We start from the raw sequence: 21,401 nt of genomic DNA, 5'->3' as shown, positions 1-21,401 counted from the left end.
TCTGTTAGTGAGGAAATTATAGATCCATCGACCGAAGGTGTGGAGTTAATAAAAGTATTAGTCAGAGGGCTGAAGAGGGGTTGTTGAGGTGGTTTGGTCATTTAGAGAGAATGGATCAAAGTAGAATGACATGGAGAGTGTATAAATATAGGGGAAGGAAGGCGGGGTAGGGGTCGTCCTCGAAAAGGTTGGAAGGAAGGGGTAAGGGAGGTTTTGTGGGCGAGGGGATTGGACTTCCAGCAGGTGTGCATGAGCGTGTTCGATAGGAGTGAATGGAGATGAATGGTATTTGGGACCTGACGATATGTTGGAGTGTGAGCAGGGTAATATTTAGTGAAGGGATTCAGGGAAACCGGTTATTTTTGTATAGCCGGACTTGAGTCCTAGAAATGCGAAGTACAATGCCTGCACTCTAAAGGAGGGGTTCGGGATATTAGCAGTTTGGAGGGATATGTTGTGTATCTTTACACATATATGCTTCTAAACTGTTGTGTTCTGAGCACCTCTGCAAAAACAGTGATTATGTGTGAGTGAGGTGAAAGTGTTGAATGATGATGAAAGTATTTTCTTTTTGGGGATTTTCTTTCTTTTTGGGTCACCCTGCCTCAGTGGGAGATGGCCGACTTGTTTAAAAAAAAAAAAAAAAAATCTTGTCTTTGGCATTCATGGAAATCTTGCAGATCCCTTTGCAAGAACACGATTCCTTTGATTAAAGATGCAACGATTGTGGGGGTTTCACTGGGTATTTAGAGAAATCCACATTCATTTTATATCTGATGATCTGTTTTATAAAAATATGAAATATTACAACATTAATCATGTTTTAGCAAGTTGTAATTTTATTTTCTGAATTTTTACAATGGTACCTTGACTTACGAGTGCCCCAACTTACTAGTTTTCCAAGTTACGAGCCGTCGCTCAGTCAATTTTTTGCTTTGAGTTGCGACCCAAAATCCGAGTTATGAGCAAGCTTCAGATATGCTGCCACTAGTTGGCGCAGCAAACACCACAACATCTGCCCAGTGTTTTGTGCTTTTTGTGCAGTTATTTTGCCAAATTTCTAACCATGGGTCCTATGAAAGTACGTAAGTGCAAAGGACAGTGCTGAGAAGAGGATGATAATGTCCATTGAATTAAAGCATGAAATCATAGAAAAACACAAAAAAACTTTTGTTTCAGTGTTTTCCTAATGAAACTAGCGATCTAGTGCAGTGAGCCTCACAAACACTGCGTTTTCTCTTATAATAAGACCTCAGAAGGGCAAGAATGGGAAGATATGATCAGAGAGATAATTATTTTTACCTCAGGAGTGGCCGCCGCCACCACTCGTCACATAATGACATTTTATTCATTCTAGAATATATATCATGTTTCTATGTTATTTATATTGTTTATTATGTCATATTAGATCAATTGTGATAGATAAATAAACCATAGAGTTTATATTAGCGTTACATTGAAATATTTTCTCCTGCCTCCCGAGAGCCAGGAATTCTGCTGGAACGGATTAATGGCATTTCAATTAATTTCAATGAGGAAAATTAATTTGATATGTGAGCAAATTGAGTTACAAGCTTGGTCACAGAACGAATTAAACTCTTAAGTCAAGGTACCACTCTATTTTAAATTCAGCGTTCTTGTAATGTAGTGTATTAAAGATAAGCTATGCACTGTAAACCCTCAATTATATGGACTAATAGGGCTGAGCCAGTGGCAACTGTGGTTGACAGAGATAGGATTTGTATGTTGATAACCAATGGACTTTGTCTGTTGTTTCGAATTCAATTAGACCCAGCAGACTGTCCCCTATTTCCAAAGTCCATTAAATTAAGAGTTTGCTCTACTACCTATATGCCAAGATGTTTCCATCAAATTTTGATAATCAAGGTGCACACATACATAGGATTTCATAAATTATATCATGTTCGTGCATTAGTTGAACCATTCTGTAATACAAAATTAACATGCACTCAGTTTTTATAAAACTTAAGAAAATGTAGAAAATTGCATGCTGATGAAAAAAAAAAAGGCACAGCAAGAAAATTTTGCAGTAAACAAGAGCTAATTAATAAAATTATAACATGCAACACAGAGTTCATGCATATTAGGTTATGGACATATTGTAAGTACAATACAGTGTTAGGTAATTACAGAATGTAAAACTGGGTTACTTTATCCTTTCCTTTTCTGTACAGTTTTAATGTATGCAAAATTCCATACACTAATTTATACTTTAACTTGTTTGCTAAAGAATGTTATTTAGCTACTACTGAAAGAGAATTACTATTTATATACAAGCCACACAAATTGTATAAAACATCAACCAATAAATATGCACTATTTTCCCCAGCTATGAGATGCACTAATGACAGCCTCTGGTGACTGACCTGGAAGCTGGCCAGGGCACGTTGCCTCATCAGAGTGGTCAAGGCAGTCTGACAGGCCATCACAAACTAGTCTCTTCGCGACGCATCGCCCATCTCCACAACGGTGTTCCAGCCCAACACAAGGCTCTGTACAACCAACACCACAACAACCAGTGTCATACCAATTAGTTCATGTTCACTATTGCTAAATATAAACTTAAAAAGTTTCTAGGCCAACAGAAACACTGCTCAATATAAATGTAAGAACTCTAGAACAATTAACTTATGTGCTGTTTGGGCATATGTATCTGCCATTTAGCTTATTGGAGAATACAAAACCAATTTTTCATTAATCATGTACCAAAAGATTAGTGCCAGCAATAATAATAAAATGAACTTATAAGTTTGTTTATAACCATCTCATGCAATCTCCACTAACATTACCAGCATGTTATCATAATGAGCTCTTTTTGCACATATGTTAACTTACAAACTCCCGAAACCATAATAACACAATTGCGAACAAACCACGGTATGCCGTAGGTGGGGTTAGAACCTATGGAAAGCGAGTCATAAAACTCCAGGCCAGTGCATAAGCCATTGGGCTAGCTGGCTACAATGATTCATCCAACTAGGTATATTTATACACCATAGGGAGGTTAACATGGGGCCCCACTGTGATCACAGTGGGGCTCTGCTCACACTCCAACATCATGCCCATTTAAAAACCACTTTTCTCCATTCACTCCGATCTACCACGCTCACACATTCCCACTGGATGCTCAAGCCCCCTCTCTCTCTCCCTCCAAACTTTCCTGAGATGACCCCTTCCCCTCACTTTTTATATACTGTATGTAAATTTTTTACAGTATTTTTCTAAGTCTTTAATATTTTTATACCTGTATTAAATTGTCTCAAGAATAATTAGCTAATAGCATAGTCTCATTTATATGCAGTACCTGTAATGTTTTTATTGTGTCAATAACATTTTACTGGATTCCAAGTTGTATGACCCATATGTGTTATATATATATATATATATATATATATACTAATATATATATATATATATATATATATATATATATATATATATATATATATATTTATATATATATATTTTATTTTTTTTATTATCACACCGGCCGATTCCCACCAAGGCAGGGTGGCCCGAAAAAGAAAAACTTTCACCATCATTCACTCCATCACTGTCTTGCCAGAAGGGTGCTTTACACTACAGTTTTTAAACTGCAACATTAACACCCCTCCTTCAGAGTGCAGGCACTGTACTTCCCATCTCCAGGACTCAAGTCCGGCCTGCCGGTTTCCCTGAATCCCTTCATAAATGTTACTTTGCTCACACTCCAACAGCACGTCAAGTATTGAAAACCATTTGTCTCCATTCACTCCTATCAAACACGCTCACGCATGCCTGCTGGAAGTCCAAGCCCCTCGCACACAAAACCTCCTTTACCCCCTCCCTCCAACCCTTCCTAGGCCGACCCCTACCCCGCCTTCCTTCCACTACAGACTGATACACTGTGTATATATATATATATATATATATACACAGTGGACCCCCGCATAATGATTACCTCCGAATGCGACCAATTATGTAAGTGTATTTAAATAAGTGCGTTTGTACGTGTATGTTTGAGGGTCTGAAATGGACTAATCTACTTCACAATATTTCTTATGGGAACAAATTCGGTCAGTACTGGCACCTGAACATACTTCTGGAGTGAAAAAATATCGTTAACCGGGGGTCCACTGTATATATTTTTTTTTTTTTTTTTCTCCCCCCCAACAAGTCGGTCGTCTCCCACCGAGGCAGGGTGACCCAAAAAAGAAAGAAAATCCCCAAAAAGAAAATACTTTCATCATCATTCAACACTTTCACCACACTCGCATATTATCACTGCTTTTGCAGAGGTGCCCAGAATACAACAGTTTAGAAGCATATACGTATAAAGATACACAACATATCCCTCCAAACTGCCAATATCCCAAACCCCTCCTTTAAAGTGCAGGCATTGTACTTCCCATTTCCAGGACTCAAGTCCGACTATATGAAAATAACCGGTTTCCCTGAATCCCTTCACTAAATATTACCCTGCTCACACTCCAACAGATCGTCAGGTCCCAAGTACCATTCGTCTCCATTCACTCCTATCTAACACGCTCATGCACGCTTGCTGGAAGTCCAAGCCCCTTGCCCACAAAACCTCCTTTACCCCCCTCTTTCCAACCCTTTCGAGGACGACCCCTACCCCTCTTTCCTTCCCCTATAGATTTATATGCCTTCCATGTCATTCTACTTTGATCCATTCTCTCTAAATGACCAAACCACCTCAACAACCCCTCTTCTGCCCTCTGACTAATGCTTTTATTAACTCCACACCTTCTCCTAATTTCCATACTCAGAATTTTCTGCATAATATTTACACCACACATTGCCCTTAGACAGGACATCTCCACTGCCTCCAACCGTCTCCTCGCTGCTGCATTTACCACCCAAGCTTCACATCCATATAAGAGTGTTGGTACTACTATACTTTCATACATTCCCTTCTTTGCCTCCATAGATAACGTTTTTTGACTCCACATATACCTCAACGCACCACTCACCTTTTTTCCCTCATCAATTCTATGATTAACCTCATCCTTCATAAATCCATCCGCCGACACGTCAACTCCCAAGTATCTGAAAACATTCACTTCTTCCATACTCCTCCTCCCCAATTTGATATCCAATTTTTCTTTATCTAAATCATTTGATACCCTCATCACCTTACTCTTTTCTATGTTCACTTTCAACTTTCTACCTTTACACACATTCTCAAACTCATCCACTAACCTTTGCAATTTTTCTTTAGAATCTCCCATAAGCACAGTATCATCAGCAAAATGTAACTGTGTCAATTCCCATTTTGAATTTGATTCCCCATAATTTAATCCTACCCCTCTCCCGAACACCCTAGCATTTACTTCTTTTACAACCCCATCTATAAATATATTAAACAACCATGGTGACATTACACATCCCTGTCTAAGACCTACTTTTACCGGGAAGTATTCTCCCTCTCTTCTACACACCCTAACCTGAGCCTCACTATCCTCATAAAAGCTCTTTACAGCATTTAGTAACTACCACCTATTCCATAAACTTGCAACATCTGCCACATTGCTCCTCTATCCACTCTATCATATGCCTTTTCTAAATCCATAAATGCAATAAAAACTTCCCTACCTTTATCTAAAATACTGTTCACATATAAGCTTCAATGTAAACACTTGATCTACACATCCCCTACCCACTCTGAAGCCTCCTTGCTCATCCGCAATTCTACATTTTGTCTTACCTCTAATTCTTTCAATTATAACCCTACCGTATACTTTTCCTGGTATACTCAGTAAACTTATTCCTCTATAATTTTTACAATCTCTTTTGTCCCCTTTCCCTTTATATAAAGGGACTATACATGCTCTCTGAAAATCCCTAGGTACCTTCCCCTCTTTCATACATTTATTAAACAAAAGTACCAACCACTCCAACACTATATCCCCCCCTGCTTTTAACATTTCTGTCATGATCCCATCAGTTCCAGCTGCTTTACCCCCTTTCATTCTACGTAATGCCTCACGTACCTTCACCACACTTACATTCTGCTCTTCTTCACTCCTAAAAGATGGTATACCTCCCTAGCCAGTGCATGAAATTACCACCTCCCTTTCTTCCTCAACATTTAAAAGTTCCTCAAAATATTCTCGCCATCTACCTAATACCTCCCTCTCCCCATCTACTAACTCCCCTACTCTGTTTTTAATGGACAAATCCATACTTTCCCTAGGCTTTCTTAACTTGTTTAACTTACTCCAAATTTTTTTCTTATTTTCATTAAAATTTCTTGACAGTGCCTCTCCCACTCTTTCATCTGCTCTCCTTTTGCACTCTCTCACCACTCTTCACCTTTCTTTTACTCTCCATATACTCTGCTCTTCTTATAACACTTCTGCTTTGTAAAAACCTCTCGTATGCTACCTTTTTCTCTTTTATCACACCCTTTACTTCATCATTCCACCAATCACTGCTCTTTCCTCCTGCCCCCACCCTCCTATAACCACAAACTTCTGCCCCACATTCTAATACTGCATTTTTAAAACTATTCCAACCCTCTTCAACCCCCCCACTACTCATCTTTGCACTAGCCCACCTTTCTGCCAATAGTCGCTTATATCTCGCCCGAACTTCCTCCTCCCTTAGTTTATACACTTTCACCTCCCTCTTACTTGTTGTTGCCACCTTCCTCTTTTCCCATCTACCTCTTACTCTAACTGTAGCTACAACTAAATAATGATCTGATATATCAGTTGCCCCTCTATAAACATGTACATATAATATTATATATATATATATATATATATATATATATATATATATATATATATATATATATATATATATATATATATATATATATATATATATATATATCATAGCAGATGAACAAGGAGGCTTTAGGAAAGGTAGGGGGTGTGTGGACCAAGTGTTTGCAGTGAAACATATAAGTGAACAGTATTTAGATAAGGCTAAAGAGGTCTTTGTGGCATTTATGGATTTGGAAAAGGCATATGACAGGGTGGATAGGGGGGCAATGTGGCAGATGTTGCAGGTGTATGGTGTAGGAGGTAGGTTACTGAAAGCAGTGAAGAGTTTTTACGAGGATAGTGAGGCTCAAGTTAGAGTATGTAGGAAAGAGGGAAATTATTTCCCAGTAAAAGTAGGCCTTAGACAAGGATGTGTGATGTCACCGTGGTTGTTTAATATATTTATAGATGGGGTTGTAAGAGAAGTAAATGCAAGGGTCTTGGCAAGAGGTGTGAAGTTAAAAGATAAAGAATCACACAAAGTGGGAGTTGTCACAGTTGCTCTTTGCTGATGACACTGTGCTCTTGGGAGATTCTGAAGAGAAGTGGCAGAGATTGGCGGATGAATTTGGTAGGGTGTGCAAAAGAAGAAAATTAAAAGTGAATACAGGAAAGAGTAAGGTTATGAGGATAACAAAAAGATTAGGTGATGAAAGATTGGATATCAGATTGGAGGGAGAGAGCATGGAGGAGGTGAATGTATTCAGATATTTGGGAGTGGACGTGCCAGCGGATGGGTCTATGAAAGATGAGGTGAATCATAGAATTGATGAGGGGAAAAGGGTGAGTGGTGCACTTAGGAGTATGTGGAGACAAAGAACTTTGTCCTTGGAGGCAAAGAGGGGAATGTATGAGAGTATAGTTTTACCAATGCTCTTATATGGGTGTGAAGCATGGGTGATGAATGTTGCAGCGAGAAGGCTGGAGGCAGTGGAGATGTCCTGTCTGAGGGCAATGTGTGGTGTGAATATAATGCAGAGAATTCATAGTTTGGAAGTTAGGAGGAGGTGCGGGATTACCAAAACTGTTGTCCAGAGGGCTGAGGAAGGCACATACATACATACATACATTTTTTTTTTTAACAAGTCGGCCGTCTCCCACCGAGGCAGGGGGGCCCAAAAAGAAAGAAAATACTTTCATCACCATTCAACTCTTTCACCTCACTCACGCAATCACTGTTTTTGCAGAGGTGCTCAGAACACAACAGCTTAGAAGCATATACGTATAAAGATACACAACATATCCCTCCAAACTGCCAATATCCCGAACCCCTCCTTTAGAGTGCAGGCATTGTACTTCCCATTTCCAGGACTCAAGTCCGGCTATATAAAAATAACCGGCTTCCCTGAATCCCTTCACTAAACATTACCCTGCTCACACTCCAACAGATCGTCAGGTCCCAAATACCATTCGTCTCCATTCACTATTGAACATGCTCATGCACGCCTGCTGGAAGTCCAAGCCCCTCGCCCACAAAACCTCCCTTACCCCTTCCAACCTTTTCGAGGACAACCCTTACCCTGCCTTCCTTCCCCTACAGATTTATACGCTCTCCATGTCATTCTACTTTGATCCATTCTCTCTAAATGACCAAACCACCTCAACAACCCCTCTTCAGCCCTCTGACTAATACGTTCATTAACTCCACACCTTCTCCTAATTTCCACACTCTGAATTTTCTGCATAATATTTACACCACACACTGCCCTTAGACAGGACACCTCCACTGCCTCCAACCGCCTCCTCGCTGCTGCATTCACAACCCAAGCTTCACACCCATATAAGAGTGTTGGTACTACTATATTTTCATACATTCCCTTCTTTGCCTCCATAGATAACATTTCTTCAATTCAATTCAATTCAAACTTTATTCTCTATAAGTATTACAATGCTGAGTTTACAGAATTTGGTTATTGTGTGGTTTACATGTAGTAAAATAATAATTACAGAGTGTACCACTAGAACGCCTAGCATGGCTAGGCATTTCGGGCAGACTTGTATTAAATCTTAGGTTTAAAATGTTACAAAATTATGAGATAAGTTGGTATTATGGCTAAGTGACTAAATACTAGTTGTGAGTTTAGCAATGTGAATGCTTTTGTTTTGGCACTATACGTAGTTTCAGTATTGGAGTATCACAGGCCAACTTACGACTAGTTAAGATTCATTATTTTGAGATTGAGATTGATATTTCTGTTTATGGTCAAATGGGTGAGTGAGTGTAAGTGTGAACCACCAGGTGGTATTCATATTATTAGTTGACAGGGTGTATCAGGGAGATAAGATGTTTTCTGATGGTAGTTTTGAAGGTGATGAACATGTCTGCAGTTTTGGAATTTTCAGGTAGGGTGTTCCAGATTTTAGGGCCTTTGACATACATTGAATTTTTGTAAAGGTTTAGTCGGACACGGGGAATGTTATAGAGATGTTTGTGTCTGGTGTTGTGCCTGTGGGTTCTGTCACAACTATCAAGAAAGTGTTTTAGGTCAAGGTTAATATTGGAATTTAAGGTCCTGTAGATGTAGACTGCACAGTAGTAAGTGTGGATGTACTGAACAGGGAGTAAGTTTAGATCTATGAAGAGTGGGGGGGGGTGTTTCCAGGGATGAGATTTAGTGATTATTCTTACTGCGGCTTTTTGTTGGGTTATTATTGGCTTTAGGTGTGTTGCTGCAGTTGAACCCCAAGCACAGATAGCATAGGTGAGGTATGGATATATAAGTGAATGGTATAGTGTGAGAAGGGCAGTTTGCGGCACGTAGTATCGTATCTTGGAGAGGATCCCAACCGTTTTGGATACTTTTTTGGTTATGTGTTGGATATGGGTGCTGAAGTTCAGGTTGTTGTCGAGGTATAGGCCTAGGAATTTGCCCTCATTATGCCTGGTAATTAGAGTGTTGTCGATCTTAATGTTAATTTGCGCATCTCCTGCTCTGCTACCAAACATAATGTAGTAGGTTTTGTCAACGTTAAGCGTAAGTTTATTGGCTGTCATCCAAGTCGATATTTTGATCAGCTCCTCATTAACAATGGTGTTGAGGGTTGCAAGATTAGGGTGAGAGATGACATAAGTCGTGTCGTCAGCAAAGAGAATGGGGTTCAGGTGTCGAGATACGTTTGGAAGATCATTGATGTATATGAGGAAGAGCAGGGGACCAAGGACACTTCCCTGCGGAACTCCAGTATCAAGTGGCTGTGTTGTTGATGCTGTGTCTTTAATGGTGACATACTGATACCTATTAGTAAGGTAAGATTTGAAATATGCAAGCGCATGGCCTCTTATACCATAATGGTCAAGTTTGTGGAGTAGGATGCCGTGGTCTACTGTGTCAAAACCTTTTCTTAGGTCAATAAAAATTCCTAGTGGATATTCCTTATTTTCCAATGCTGTGTAAAGCAGATCTAGCATTTTTATAATTGCATCGTTAGTGCTTTTATTTTTCCTGAATCCAAATTGGCAGGGGTTGAGTATGTTTTGTGACGTTATAAATGAATATAGTCTCCTGTGCACGAGTTTCTCAAAGATTTTGGATAGCAATGGTAAGTTTGATATTGGCCTATAGTTGTTTAAATCTGTAGGGTCACCACCATCATGTAACCCTTGCCGTCTTGAGTAGTTTCGGGAAGGTGCTAGCTTCTAGTGACTTGTTAAAAAGCAATGAGATAGTATGTGAGAGGACATGGGCCACTCTCTTGTACAATAATGGTGGGACATGAGACAGATTCCCTGAGTTATTTTTAAGTGACTTTATAATCTCGGTGACTTCCGTGGGCTCAGTTGGAGCAAGATAGAAGGAATTTGGGAAATTCCCATCTAGGTAGTCCCCAGCATGGGCATTGGTACGTGGGATTTTATTGGTGAGATTAGAACCTATGGTTGAGAAGAAGTTGTTTATCTTGTTAGCTGTGTCGGTGGGTTGCAGTGGTGTTTCATTAGGTTTAGTTAGGACAATATTCTTGTTTTTTTTCAGTTTGTGGGTCCCTAGAATCTGAGAGAGTGTTTTCCAGGTCTTTTTTTATATCTCCTCTTGTGTCAGTGAATCTACTGGAGTAGTATAGTTGTTTGGCTTTCTTTATTACTTTGGTGAGGACTGATGAATAGTGTTTAAGAATATCTTTGTGTATTAAGCCCTGTCTATATTGCTTTTCATATTGGTGTTTCTTATCAATGGATTTCAGAATGGTGCTGGTTAGCCATGGGCAACCAAGCCGTTTGTTTGTGATCTGTTTCGTTTTTATAGGACAATGTTTGTTGTATAGTCTAAGTAGTTTGTTAAGAAAAATGTCTGTCCAGTCGTCAATACCATTGGCCTTGGAGAATTCTGTAGGCCAGTCAACAGTCTCTAGGTCAGCTGTGAACTTCCTTACTGAGGCCTCATCATGGAGTCTAAATGACACTTTGTTGTATTCAAGTGGTGGTTTACTAATTTTTGTCAAGAGGAAGGTAGGGTAGTGGTCTGTAGTGCTATCTGTGATTATCCCTGATTTAAGGGGAGCTAGTATATTGGTCCATATGTGGTCTATTATGGTTGCACTTGTTTCAGTGAGCCTGGTTGGTTTAGTTATTGTTGGTATGAGAAGTGTGTTGTCCATACCTCAACGCACCACTCGCCTTTTTTCCCTCATCAATTCTACGATTAACCTCATCCTTCATAAATCCATCCACCGATACGTCAACTTCCAAGTATCTGAAAGCATTCACTTCTTCCATACTCCTCCTCCCCAATTTGATATCCAACATGACTCACGAAATCGTAATGACACGGTCTGGAGTTTTGAGACTCTCTGACCTCGGGTTCAAATCCTGCCCGTGGTATGGTTTGATATCCAATTTTTCTTTATCTAAATCATTTGATACCCTCATCACCTTACTCTTTTCTATGTTCACTTTCAACTTTCTACCTTTACACACACACCCAAACTCATCCACTAACCTTTGCAACTTTTCTTTAGACTCTCCCATAAGCCATTACCTTTGTACCTAGTTCAGCTATCAAAACTTTGGGGGCTCAGCCCCTGGACCCATTACGTACCTCTGTAATCTGTAAATACCTTTGTAACTTGTCATGATTGTGACCAGACCTACCTGGAGTTCATTACCTTTGTAAATTGTGACTTCATTACCTCTGTAACTTGCTCAGCTATCAAAACTTTGGAGTCCAGTCCCTGGACCAATTATGTACCTCTGTAATCTTTTGACTACTGCCCACAGGATGGGTATGGGGTGCATAATAAACATATTAAACTAACTAAATCTCCCATAAGCACAGAATCACCAGCAAAAAGTAACTGTCAATTCCCATTTTGTATTTGATTCCCCATAATTTAATCTCACTCCTCTCCCCAACACCCTAGCATTTACTTCTTTTACAACCCCATCTATAAATATATTAAACAACCAGAGAATGGAGTGAAACAGAATGACTTCAAGAGTGTATCAGTCTGCAGTGGAAGGAAGGCGGGGCAGGGGTCGGCCTAGGAAAGGTTGGAGGGAGGGGGTAAAGGAGGTTTTGTGTGCGAGGGGCTTGGACTTCCAGCAGGCATGCGTGAGCGTGTTTGATAGGAGTGAATGGAGACAAATGGTTTTTAATACTTGACGTGCTGTTGGAGTGTGACCAAAGCAACATTTATGAAGGGATTCAGGGAAACCGGCAGGCCGGACTTGAGTCCTGGAAATGGGAAGTACAGTGCCTGCACTCTGAAGGAGGGGTGTTAATGTTGCAGTTTAAAAACTGTAGTGTAAAGCACCCTTCTGGCAAGACAGTGATGGAGTGAATGATGGTGAAAGTTTTTCTTTTTCAGGCCACCCTGCCTTGGTGGGAATCGGCCAGTGTGATAAAAAAAAAAAAAACCATGGTGACATTACACATCCCTGTCTAAGACCTACTTTTACCGGGAAGTAGTCTCCCTCTCTTCTACACACCCTAACCTGAGCCTCACTATCCTCGCAAAAACTCTTTACAGCATTTAGTAACTTACTACCTATTCCATATATGTACTTGCAACATCTGCCACATTGCTCCCCTATCCACTCTATCATATCTCTTTTCTAAATCCATAAATGCAATGAAAACTTCCCTACCTTTATCTAAATACTGTTCACATATATGCTTCAATGTAAACACTTGATCTACACATCCCCTACCCACTCTAAAACCTTCTTGCTCATCCACAATCCTACATTCTGTCTTGACTAATTCTTTCAATAAAAACCCTACCATACACTTTTCATGGTATACTCAGTAAACTTATTCCTCTATAATTTTTACAATCTCTTTTGTCCCCCTTCCCTTTATATAAAGGAATTATACATTCTCTCTGCCAATCCCTAGGTACCTTCTCTTCTTTCATACATTTATTAAACAAAAATACCAACCACTCCAACACTATATCCCCCACCCCCCCCTGCTTTTAACATTTCTGTCACGAACCCGTCAGTTCCAGCTGCTCTACCCCCCTTTCATTGTACATAATGCTTCATGCACCTTCCATACACTCACATCCTGCTCTTCTTCACTCCTAAAAGATGGTATACCTTCCTGACCAGTACATGAAATTACCGCCTCCCTTTCCTCATCATCATTTAAAAGTTCCTCAAAATATTCCCGCCATCTACCCAATCCATTAACTCCCCTACTCTGTTTTTAACTGAAATTCATTCGTTCCCTAGGCTTTCTTAACTTGTTTATCTCACTGCAAATTTTTTTCTTATATATATATTTGTTTGAATATACTGCACTTCACAATTTTTCTTACTCTTATACAAACTCATTTTATGTTAAAAATCCAAGAATGGTACTGTAAAAGCCCATGTAGCTATACAATTATACATTTTTTCTCAAAGTTGTACCTTAAAAAAAAATACAATACTGAAATAAATGAACGATGTCCCAGGGTAGTAAACTTTGTGTTGAATTTAACAAACCTTAAAATAAGCATTGCTCATCTATATATGGTAACAAACAAATCTCGTTCAGTACATTTATCTGCACCTTGCTTTAATCACAAAATATTTCACATAGATTTTGACACTGTACTGCATGAATATTCCATAGAGGATGCAGAGGAAATGAAAAATTGAGAAATTTTTAAAAGAAAATACCTGTAATACTAAAGCTCCCAAAAACTGAAACAAAGCAACCTCAAAATGAAAAAAAAGAAAAAAAAAAAAGTAAGCAGAGCAGTGCCAAGCATATAGGTATTGAAGTAACACTATAAGCAACATCTTGCTAATGCATATGCAGAGCATTACCTAATACACAATTCTTGAATCAAAAGCAAAGTTTGTGAAAACTGAAAATTTAAGGTAGAAAGGTAAGAGTTGGCTGATGTGGAAAACTTACCCTGTGTCATATCAAAACACACAGCAGGATCAGTGGAGTCAGGGAACCGCTCACAGTTAAATACACCACTTGGACCAACCCCAGATATGATGAATTCTTGGCATGTTGAGGCCACAGCTGAGATATTGAACATGTAACTGAGAATTGCTATTAATGTTAACTCCCTAACAGATTCTAATTTAAATTTTATAAATCTGCTGTATGTGTTTTTTTTTATCAAGTTATTCTCTCTTAAATCAATGAAATATACTTTGTAATGTCAATTATTTTTTTACAGATACAAATTTCAGCTGCATGTTTAAACTTAGAATGACAAAAATTTAAACAGAACATTATATTTACAGAGTCTAATTACATTTTTTAACAGTATGCTTACTTGTAAAATGAATGAACTTACAATAACTGCATTTCTCAAATATGTTACTACAGTACAGTTCTTATGAAAATGGAATGAATAAAAGTTTGAGCTACAATTGCTTTTCTAACCACAGAGTCTTTGGTATACTCGTCGTCATTCTGAACCAACTACAGGATGGATGAAAATCTTGATAAAACAAGTGAGAACAGGGACAGCAGAGAGAATATTACAATTCTGAAAATTTTAAACATTAATACAGATGGAGCAAGTCTCCAAAAGATTAGAATTTAGGACTTGCAACTGCACACTTTGTGAATAATATAATTATATTATTCACACTTTTGTGAATAATATAATTACACTAATATACAGTGCACACACAGGCAATTATATACAGTAGTGTTTTCTACCACTATAAATAAAAAAAAAAAAATCTTACATCTGCAGAATGTCCTACATGGAGGTAGAATTGTTCCATCAGCATTGCATGGAGGTTCCAAGATAGTACAGGCATATTCTTGTGCTCTTGGTGAACAACGTGATCTTACAATCACATCCTGATGATAAGAAGGACTTGTATTCAACTGATTTGTTAAGACATAACAGTTCCTTAGTTTTCATTCAAGAATTATCGAAATTATTTATTTATGGAAGTTTTATAAACCAAAATATTATACAGTATAAATCATTCAATATTAGTAACTGAAGTAGGTCTATGCAACTGCACATGAAAACAGTATACAACTTTTAGGCAGGTTGTATTCTGGCAGTTTAAGTCTTAATGTAATTCTACAGAGTAATAAAGCACTTATTCCTTCTATAGCTGTATGATTTTAATAGGTTTTGCTCCTTCCTTAAACACATACAGCTCCTACAAACTGTCATGAAAATGCATGTATTTTTTATTTAATACAGAATATTAATTTTACTACTGTAAATTCTACAACTTGACTCAGAAAAAGGCAAGTTAAGGTAAGGCAAGGCATAGCGCTACAAACACATTTTCATGCTAAGCAATTTGAGGTAAAGATAACCAAACAAAATACAGTACACTGAACTTACTCTTAAGAATGGAAGAGAGGATTCTTGAAGTTGTCTCTCATTTTGGTCATTAACCCAGTTTGGAAAAGCAGTAAGAGAGTATGGCAAATTACTGCACATTTCCAGTTGGCGATGATGGCAGGTACCTATAATAAAATAGAAGAGTACAGTGATTAAATTAATTCTGTAACAGTGAGAATATATCCAGACTAAGGTGTTTGATGAATACTACTGGTAACCTCATTTCATGCCTACTGTACAGATTGTCAAGACTAGTATATCATTAATTAAGCAAAGATTTAATACATCATTTCAAATTGCCAGTGTAGTTCCTACCTTGAGAAGCTTCCCCAGTCACTGCTGAGCTGTCTACAGTTATATCTGTGATTAATGTTTTTTCCTCAGTGGTGCTAGGAAGCTCTGGCTGGGGTTCAGTTAATGTAAGTGCTTCTTCAGTAGATTCCTCTGGGAATGACACTTCCTGCAAAGCACCATCAATCAAGGGCTCTTCAGGGTTTTCAGTTTGTTGTTCCCCAGGGATAATGTCTGGAGCATTGGTGAAGGCATCTTGATGGGAAGTGAGAGCATCTAAGAGGGGGGGGAGTCTACCTCCTCCTTGTAACTCTTCTACCATAACTGGAAATTGAGTTGTTACATTATTTTCAGGCTCTATCTTGACATCTGTATTGCTGATGGGACCAGCATCACTGAACACCGAGATGAAAGGGTGCTCTGTGGGCGAAGCTGTAGGTGTTGTGTCTAGAGATGGTGCCGATACCACCTCAAGAGCGTCTTCAATTTCAAGATGAGTAGAAGGAACAAATGCTGGGTTTGGACCTGTAAAGCAGATTAAAAATATTTTAACATTGCAACTTCTCACCAAAGAAGGGAAAACAAAAGTTTTAGAATTTACTAACCTTCTAAAAATAGTTATTTGTACAAACACTTAGAAAATCAATGAATACAATCACACAAGCTTAAAAACATCCTGAATTTGTTAAAACTTATAAAATTAGTAATATTAAATGATCCCATAAAATTTACTAGGGTCCTATACATCCCTTAGCTGTATAGCCCTTGTGGGTTAGCGCTTCTTTTTGATTATAATAATAATATACATCCCTTAGTAATTACAAAAAACAGCTAAAACAATAAGCCTGAAGCTGTCATAAAGTGCACAGACTTCAAGTGATGTTCCAGCCCATCCTTCACAGGGCAGACAATACAATTCCAAGCCACTTCATAAAGTACTGTACTTTGCTCACCTTCCACAGCACACTTATTAAAGTATATCCATGATATTACTTTATTACATTTGTAAAACATTTTGCTTTATAAATCCTATCTTAAACATACTGTAGATGTTTTTAACAGCAAATTTAGATTAAGCTGCAGAATTTGCAAATATGTCGTACAATCAACATATAGAGTAGCTAAAGTGTACAAGTACTTGTACTGATTGCTACTGAAAGGTATATTGCCTTAGATTTGTTAAGTAAAAAAAAAAATAGTATATATTATAAAATCTTGCAATACATCATTTAAGATTATATGTACATACCATTATTTTCAAGCATCACAGTATGATCGATTACTTCTTCAGGTACAATTTCAAGATCAGATTCTCTTTCTGGCTGGCCTGTTTTAAATCTATCTTCACCATCTGGAAGCATAAGTTCAGGACCTATGTCTCCACCTGAATGTGTATGTTCACGAGCCTTACTATCAGAGTGTACACTATCATGGCCGTTATCACCTTCATCATGCATATGATCATGGCCCATATCTTCCTTGTGCATATGATCATGGCCTACATCATCTTCGTGCATGTGATCATGGCCATCTTCCTGAGTGTGCCCATGGAGTACATCACCATCATGAGTGTGCGCATGATGCACATCGCCCTCTTCCTGAGTGTGTCCGTGGAGTACATCACCATCATGTGTGTGTGCATGATGCACATCACTTTCCTCCTGAGTGTGTTCTAATTCAGGCTTGGGTTCGGCATCTGGTTCAGGCACAGTTTCAGGTTCAGGCACAGTTTCAGGTTCTGGCACTGTTTCAGGTTCTGGCACAGTTTCAGGTTCTGGCACAGTTTCAGGTTCTAGCACAGTTTCAGGTTCTGGCACAGTTTCAGGTTCTGGCACAGTTTCAGGTTCTGGCACAGTTTCAGGTTCTGGCTCAGACTTGGGAGTTGGGCCCATGTGGTGATGTTCTTCATTAGCCTCCTCTCTGATTTTCCCCAGCACTGGATCAGGGGCTACATTATATCTTGTATCATCTGTAAACTCAACTTCATTTATGGTATTAGGATTTTTCTCATCTTCTGCAGGACTACCAATAAATGCTCCTTCCTTCAGACCCACAGTCGTCTCTCCTGTCTTGTTCTCTAAGAAATTAAGAACATGAAGCTCAAATTAGAAAAATAAACAATTGCAAATTTAAAATAAAAAGACATGTTTCTGTATAATTACTGTACACATTTCTATATAATTACTGAAAGGCACAAATACTATTTTTAAATAAATACCAAATATTTAAATGGTAGTAAATACACAATAATAATTAAGGAATTAGGGACAGTGCAAATAAAGGTAAAAATAATATGATAAAGGTGTTAACTGCAAATCTGTTTTAAGAGCAAACAAAAAGAAACAGCTAATGTTAGCTGAAACTACTATATTAAAGAAATGCTGGCATATAAATTATTTCTAAGGATGAGATGCTGCCTTTATGGAAATAATACTAGAATACATGTACTCAGAACCAAGTGACAATCCACAAATGTTACAGGTGCATCCTTTACCTTGCAAAAGGTAGAAGCATACAACAAACAGAACTGCAACAACAATAGCAACAGCCACAACAACAAGGAACCCCACAATGACGTCGCGCAGCACTCTGCCTGGACGGAAAATCTTGGAGCAACAGTCTGGATACCGAGGATCTGGCTCTAGTGCTGTTCCACACATGTCCTCTGCATCATCACCCTGAAAATGAGAGAGATAATGTACATGCATATTAGTGTCATCAAGTCAAATATACATTTTAAACATCTTATAAAGTCTGAATATGACATACTGTACAATACTATGATATACTGTAGCATTTTTTAAATGAAAACTATGAAGTTGCAGGAGCACTTCCAGGAGGAACTGTCCTTATATACAGTATAATTTTAACTGTCATGGTGTGACAAATAATAGTGCACCTACAAATAAAAGTTGGTTGACTTCATAGTTTGAACTTGAATTCAAGGTCCTGACTAATTTAACTAAAACTTCTAGAAATGACAGATATTTAGTAGCAGTAATGGTATACAATACCTACAAGATGATGAATAAGACGTGTGTAACACCTGGTAATCTTTATTCTAAAGATGTTTTGCCAACCAACAGCTTTTTCAATTCAATATGTACAGAGGTTACTTGGAGACGCTGAAACTCCCCAGTTTCAACACCTTCAAATAACTTTTTTATTAAACTGATAAAGCCACTGGCTGGCAAAAACATCTTCAGAATAGTTATTTGGTTTAACCTCACCATTAAATGTTATTGTTGGGGGTAGATTAATAGGTATCTGCATTGGGGTACTTGTAAATAGTTGCCCAATTATTTTCTTACCAAGTTTTCGTTTATAACTTTAGAATGCTTTCTCTGATCAGCTTCAAACTAATAATACTGGTGTACTATAATTAGGGCAAGGTTTATCCAACTACTGACATGTGCAGGTGCACTGAGGTCAAGGTTATATAACCCATTCTCTGATTTATTTTCTGTGAATTAAGTTCAGAAAACCTGTTTGATCAGCTTCAAAATTTTAACAATGGTGTATCCTACATACTTAGAAGATGATTGGGAATTTAATTGGGGTGTGTAGGTGCCAATTTAATTTTTAATATGATGTGATATTTTTTCCCATGAAATATGATAATTATACCTACTGTGATTGCCTTAATTCATTAATGGGTTATGTATCTTACGGGAATGATTATATGTACAGTCTCTTCTCATTTAACAGCGAAGTTCCATTCCTAAGACCACGTTGGTAAACGAATTCGTTGCTAGGTGAGGAGCATACTATAATGGTAGTGGGTTTGTGTCATCCATCTTTGATACTGTTTTAATGTCACCATTGCACCATTAATTAATAACATTTCTGGTATACATATATTTTTAAATGTTTTTACAGTACTTTACAGTATATTGTAATAAACAGAATAGAGGAAATCAGCTCTAATATACATTATTTAGGTATGCATACTGGTCATAGAGCCTATCGTAAGTCCGAGTCGTCGGTAAACGAGTACGTCGGTAAGTGAGGAGAGGTTATATTAAGTTCAGTTTGTGTAGGTGCAAAGTTGGCAGTATGCTAATATGGTTAAAAAAAACTTGGAATCATTGGATTCCATCCCCCAATTATAATTAAAGAATGTTTCTTCTGGACAGCTTCAAACTTTTAGTGCTGGTATGTTTATCTGAAAAGAAAATTTGCTTTGTTATTGGGCTACACAATACCAGTTGTTACACATGTCTTATTCATTACAGCTTCAAACCTTTACATACTGATGTATTTGATGAAAAGGATAATACCCTACTTAGGCTGTGTAGATGTAAATTTGCAATTATACTAACAAAGTTAAAAACTTAGTATAACTAGATTATATGCGATAACTGGTCCCAAATCTACAGGAATCGCTGCTATAAGCAGTCAATTTTTTTTATACAAGCACACTTATAATATGCATACACACACAGTTTTAGCAGTAAAGGTCGAGAACCAAAACCTAGTCATTGTGGTAGTCTACAAGCCTCCGGATGCAACATCCCAGCAATTCCAGGAACAGCTGTTAAAAATTGACCACTGTCTGGAAAATCTTCCAGCTCCTGCACCCAACATCTTGCTCCTGGGGGATTTCAACTTAAGGCACCTAAAATGGAGGAATATAGCAAATAATATTGTTGCAGTAATAACACCAGGAGGCAGCTCTGATGAAAACTCACACTCACATGAGCTTTTAAATCTCTGCACAAAATTCAATTTAAACCAGCAAATATTAGAGCCTACTAGAATGGAGAATACACTAGACCTCATCTTCACTAACAATGATGATCTGATAAGAAATGTCACCATATCAAAAACAATATACTCAGATCACAACATAATTGAGGTTCAGACATGTATGCGCAGAGCCCCAGACTGACAAAATGAGATTAGTCACGAGGGAGCATTCACCAAATTCAACTTCAATAACAAAAACATAAAGTGGGACCAAGTAAACCAAGTCCTAACTGATATAAGCTGGGAAGATATACTAAGCAACACAGACCCCAACCTATGCCTAGAACAGATTAACTTGGTGGCACTCGATGTATGCACAAGACTTATTCCTCTAAGAAAAAGGAGGAGTAGATGTAAAATAGAAAGAGACAGGCGCTCTCTTTACAGGCGACGGAAAAGAATAACAAAGCGGCTAAAAGAGGTCAATCTATCTGAAATGCATAGGGAGACACTGGTCAGAGAAATAGCAAACATCGAACTTAAGCTAAAGGAATCTTATAGGAGTCAGGAATCGTGGGAAGAACTAAAAGCCATAAATGAAATCGAAAGAAACCCAAAGTATTTCTTCTCCTATGCCAAATCAAAGTCGAGAACAACGTCCAGTATTGGGCCCTTACTTAAACAAGATGGGTCCTACACAGATGACAGCAAGGAAATGAGTGAGCTACTCAAGTCCCAATATGACTCAGTGTTTAGCGAGCCACTAACCAGACAGAGTCGAAGATCAAAATGAATTTTGTATGAGAGAGCCACAGAATTTGGTTAACACAAGCCTACCTGATGTTATCCTGATGCCAAATGACT

At 38.2% G+C, this 21,401-nt stretch overlaps 1 protein-coding gene across 6 annotated transcripts in view; it reads right to left on the bottom strand.

Annotated features, from left to right (window-relative positions):
• Positions 1 to 21,401, bottom strand: part of LOC128693573 (uncharacterized) — an 82,884-nt gene that overhangs the window by 13,278 nt on the left and 48,205 nt on the right. For 5 of the 6 annotated variants that reach the window (XM_070080129.1, XM_053783360.2, XM_053783357.2 and 2 more), the window contains exons 2-8: positions 18,343 to 18,526; positions 17,098 to 17,925; positions 15,873 to 16,373; positions 15,558 to 15,682; positions 14,935 to 15,052; positions 14,138 to 14,254; positions 2,388 to 2,513 (exon numbers count right to left, since the gene is read on the bottom strand). In XM_070080129.1, coding sequence (XP_069936230.1) covers positions 2,388 to 2,513; positions 14,138 to 14,254; positions 14,935 to 15,052; positions 15,558 to 15,682; positions 15,873 to 16,373; positions 17,098 to 17,925; positions 18,343 to 18,508 — 1,981 coding nt within the window. In that variant the 5' untranslated portion in view covers positions 18,509 to 18,526. The remainder of the gene's footprint in view (positions 1 to 2,387; positions 2,514 to 14,137; positions 14,255 to 14,934; positions 15,053 to 15,557; positions 15,683 to 15,872; positions 16,374 to 17,097; positions 17,926 to 18,342; positions 18,527 to 21,401) is intronic. The other variant, XM_053783358.2, reaches the window with a different exon arrangement.

Source organism: Cherax quadricarinatus, unplaced genomic scaffold, assembly GCF_038502225.1.
Source record: "Cherax quadricarinatus isolate ZL_2023a unplaced genomic scaffold, ASM3850222v1 Contig160, whole genome shotgun sequence".
In the NCBI taxonomy this organism is placed as follows: domain Eukaryota; kingdom Metazoa; phylum Arthropoda; class Malacostraca; order Decapoda; family Parastacidae; genus Cherax; species Cherax quadricarinatus.
Note: the sequence above shows the minus strand (reverse complement) of the source record. Positions and strands in the feature narration are given on the sequence as shown.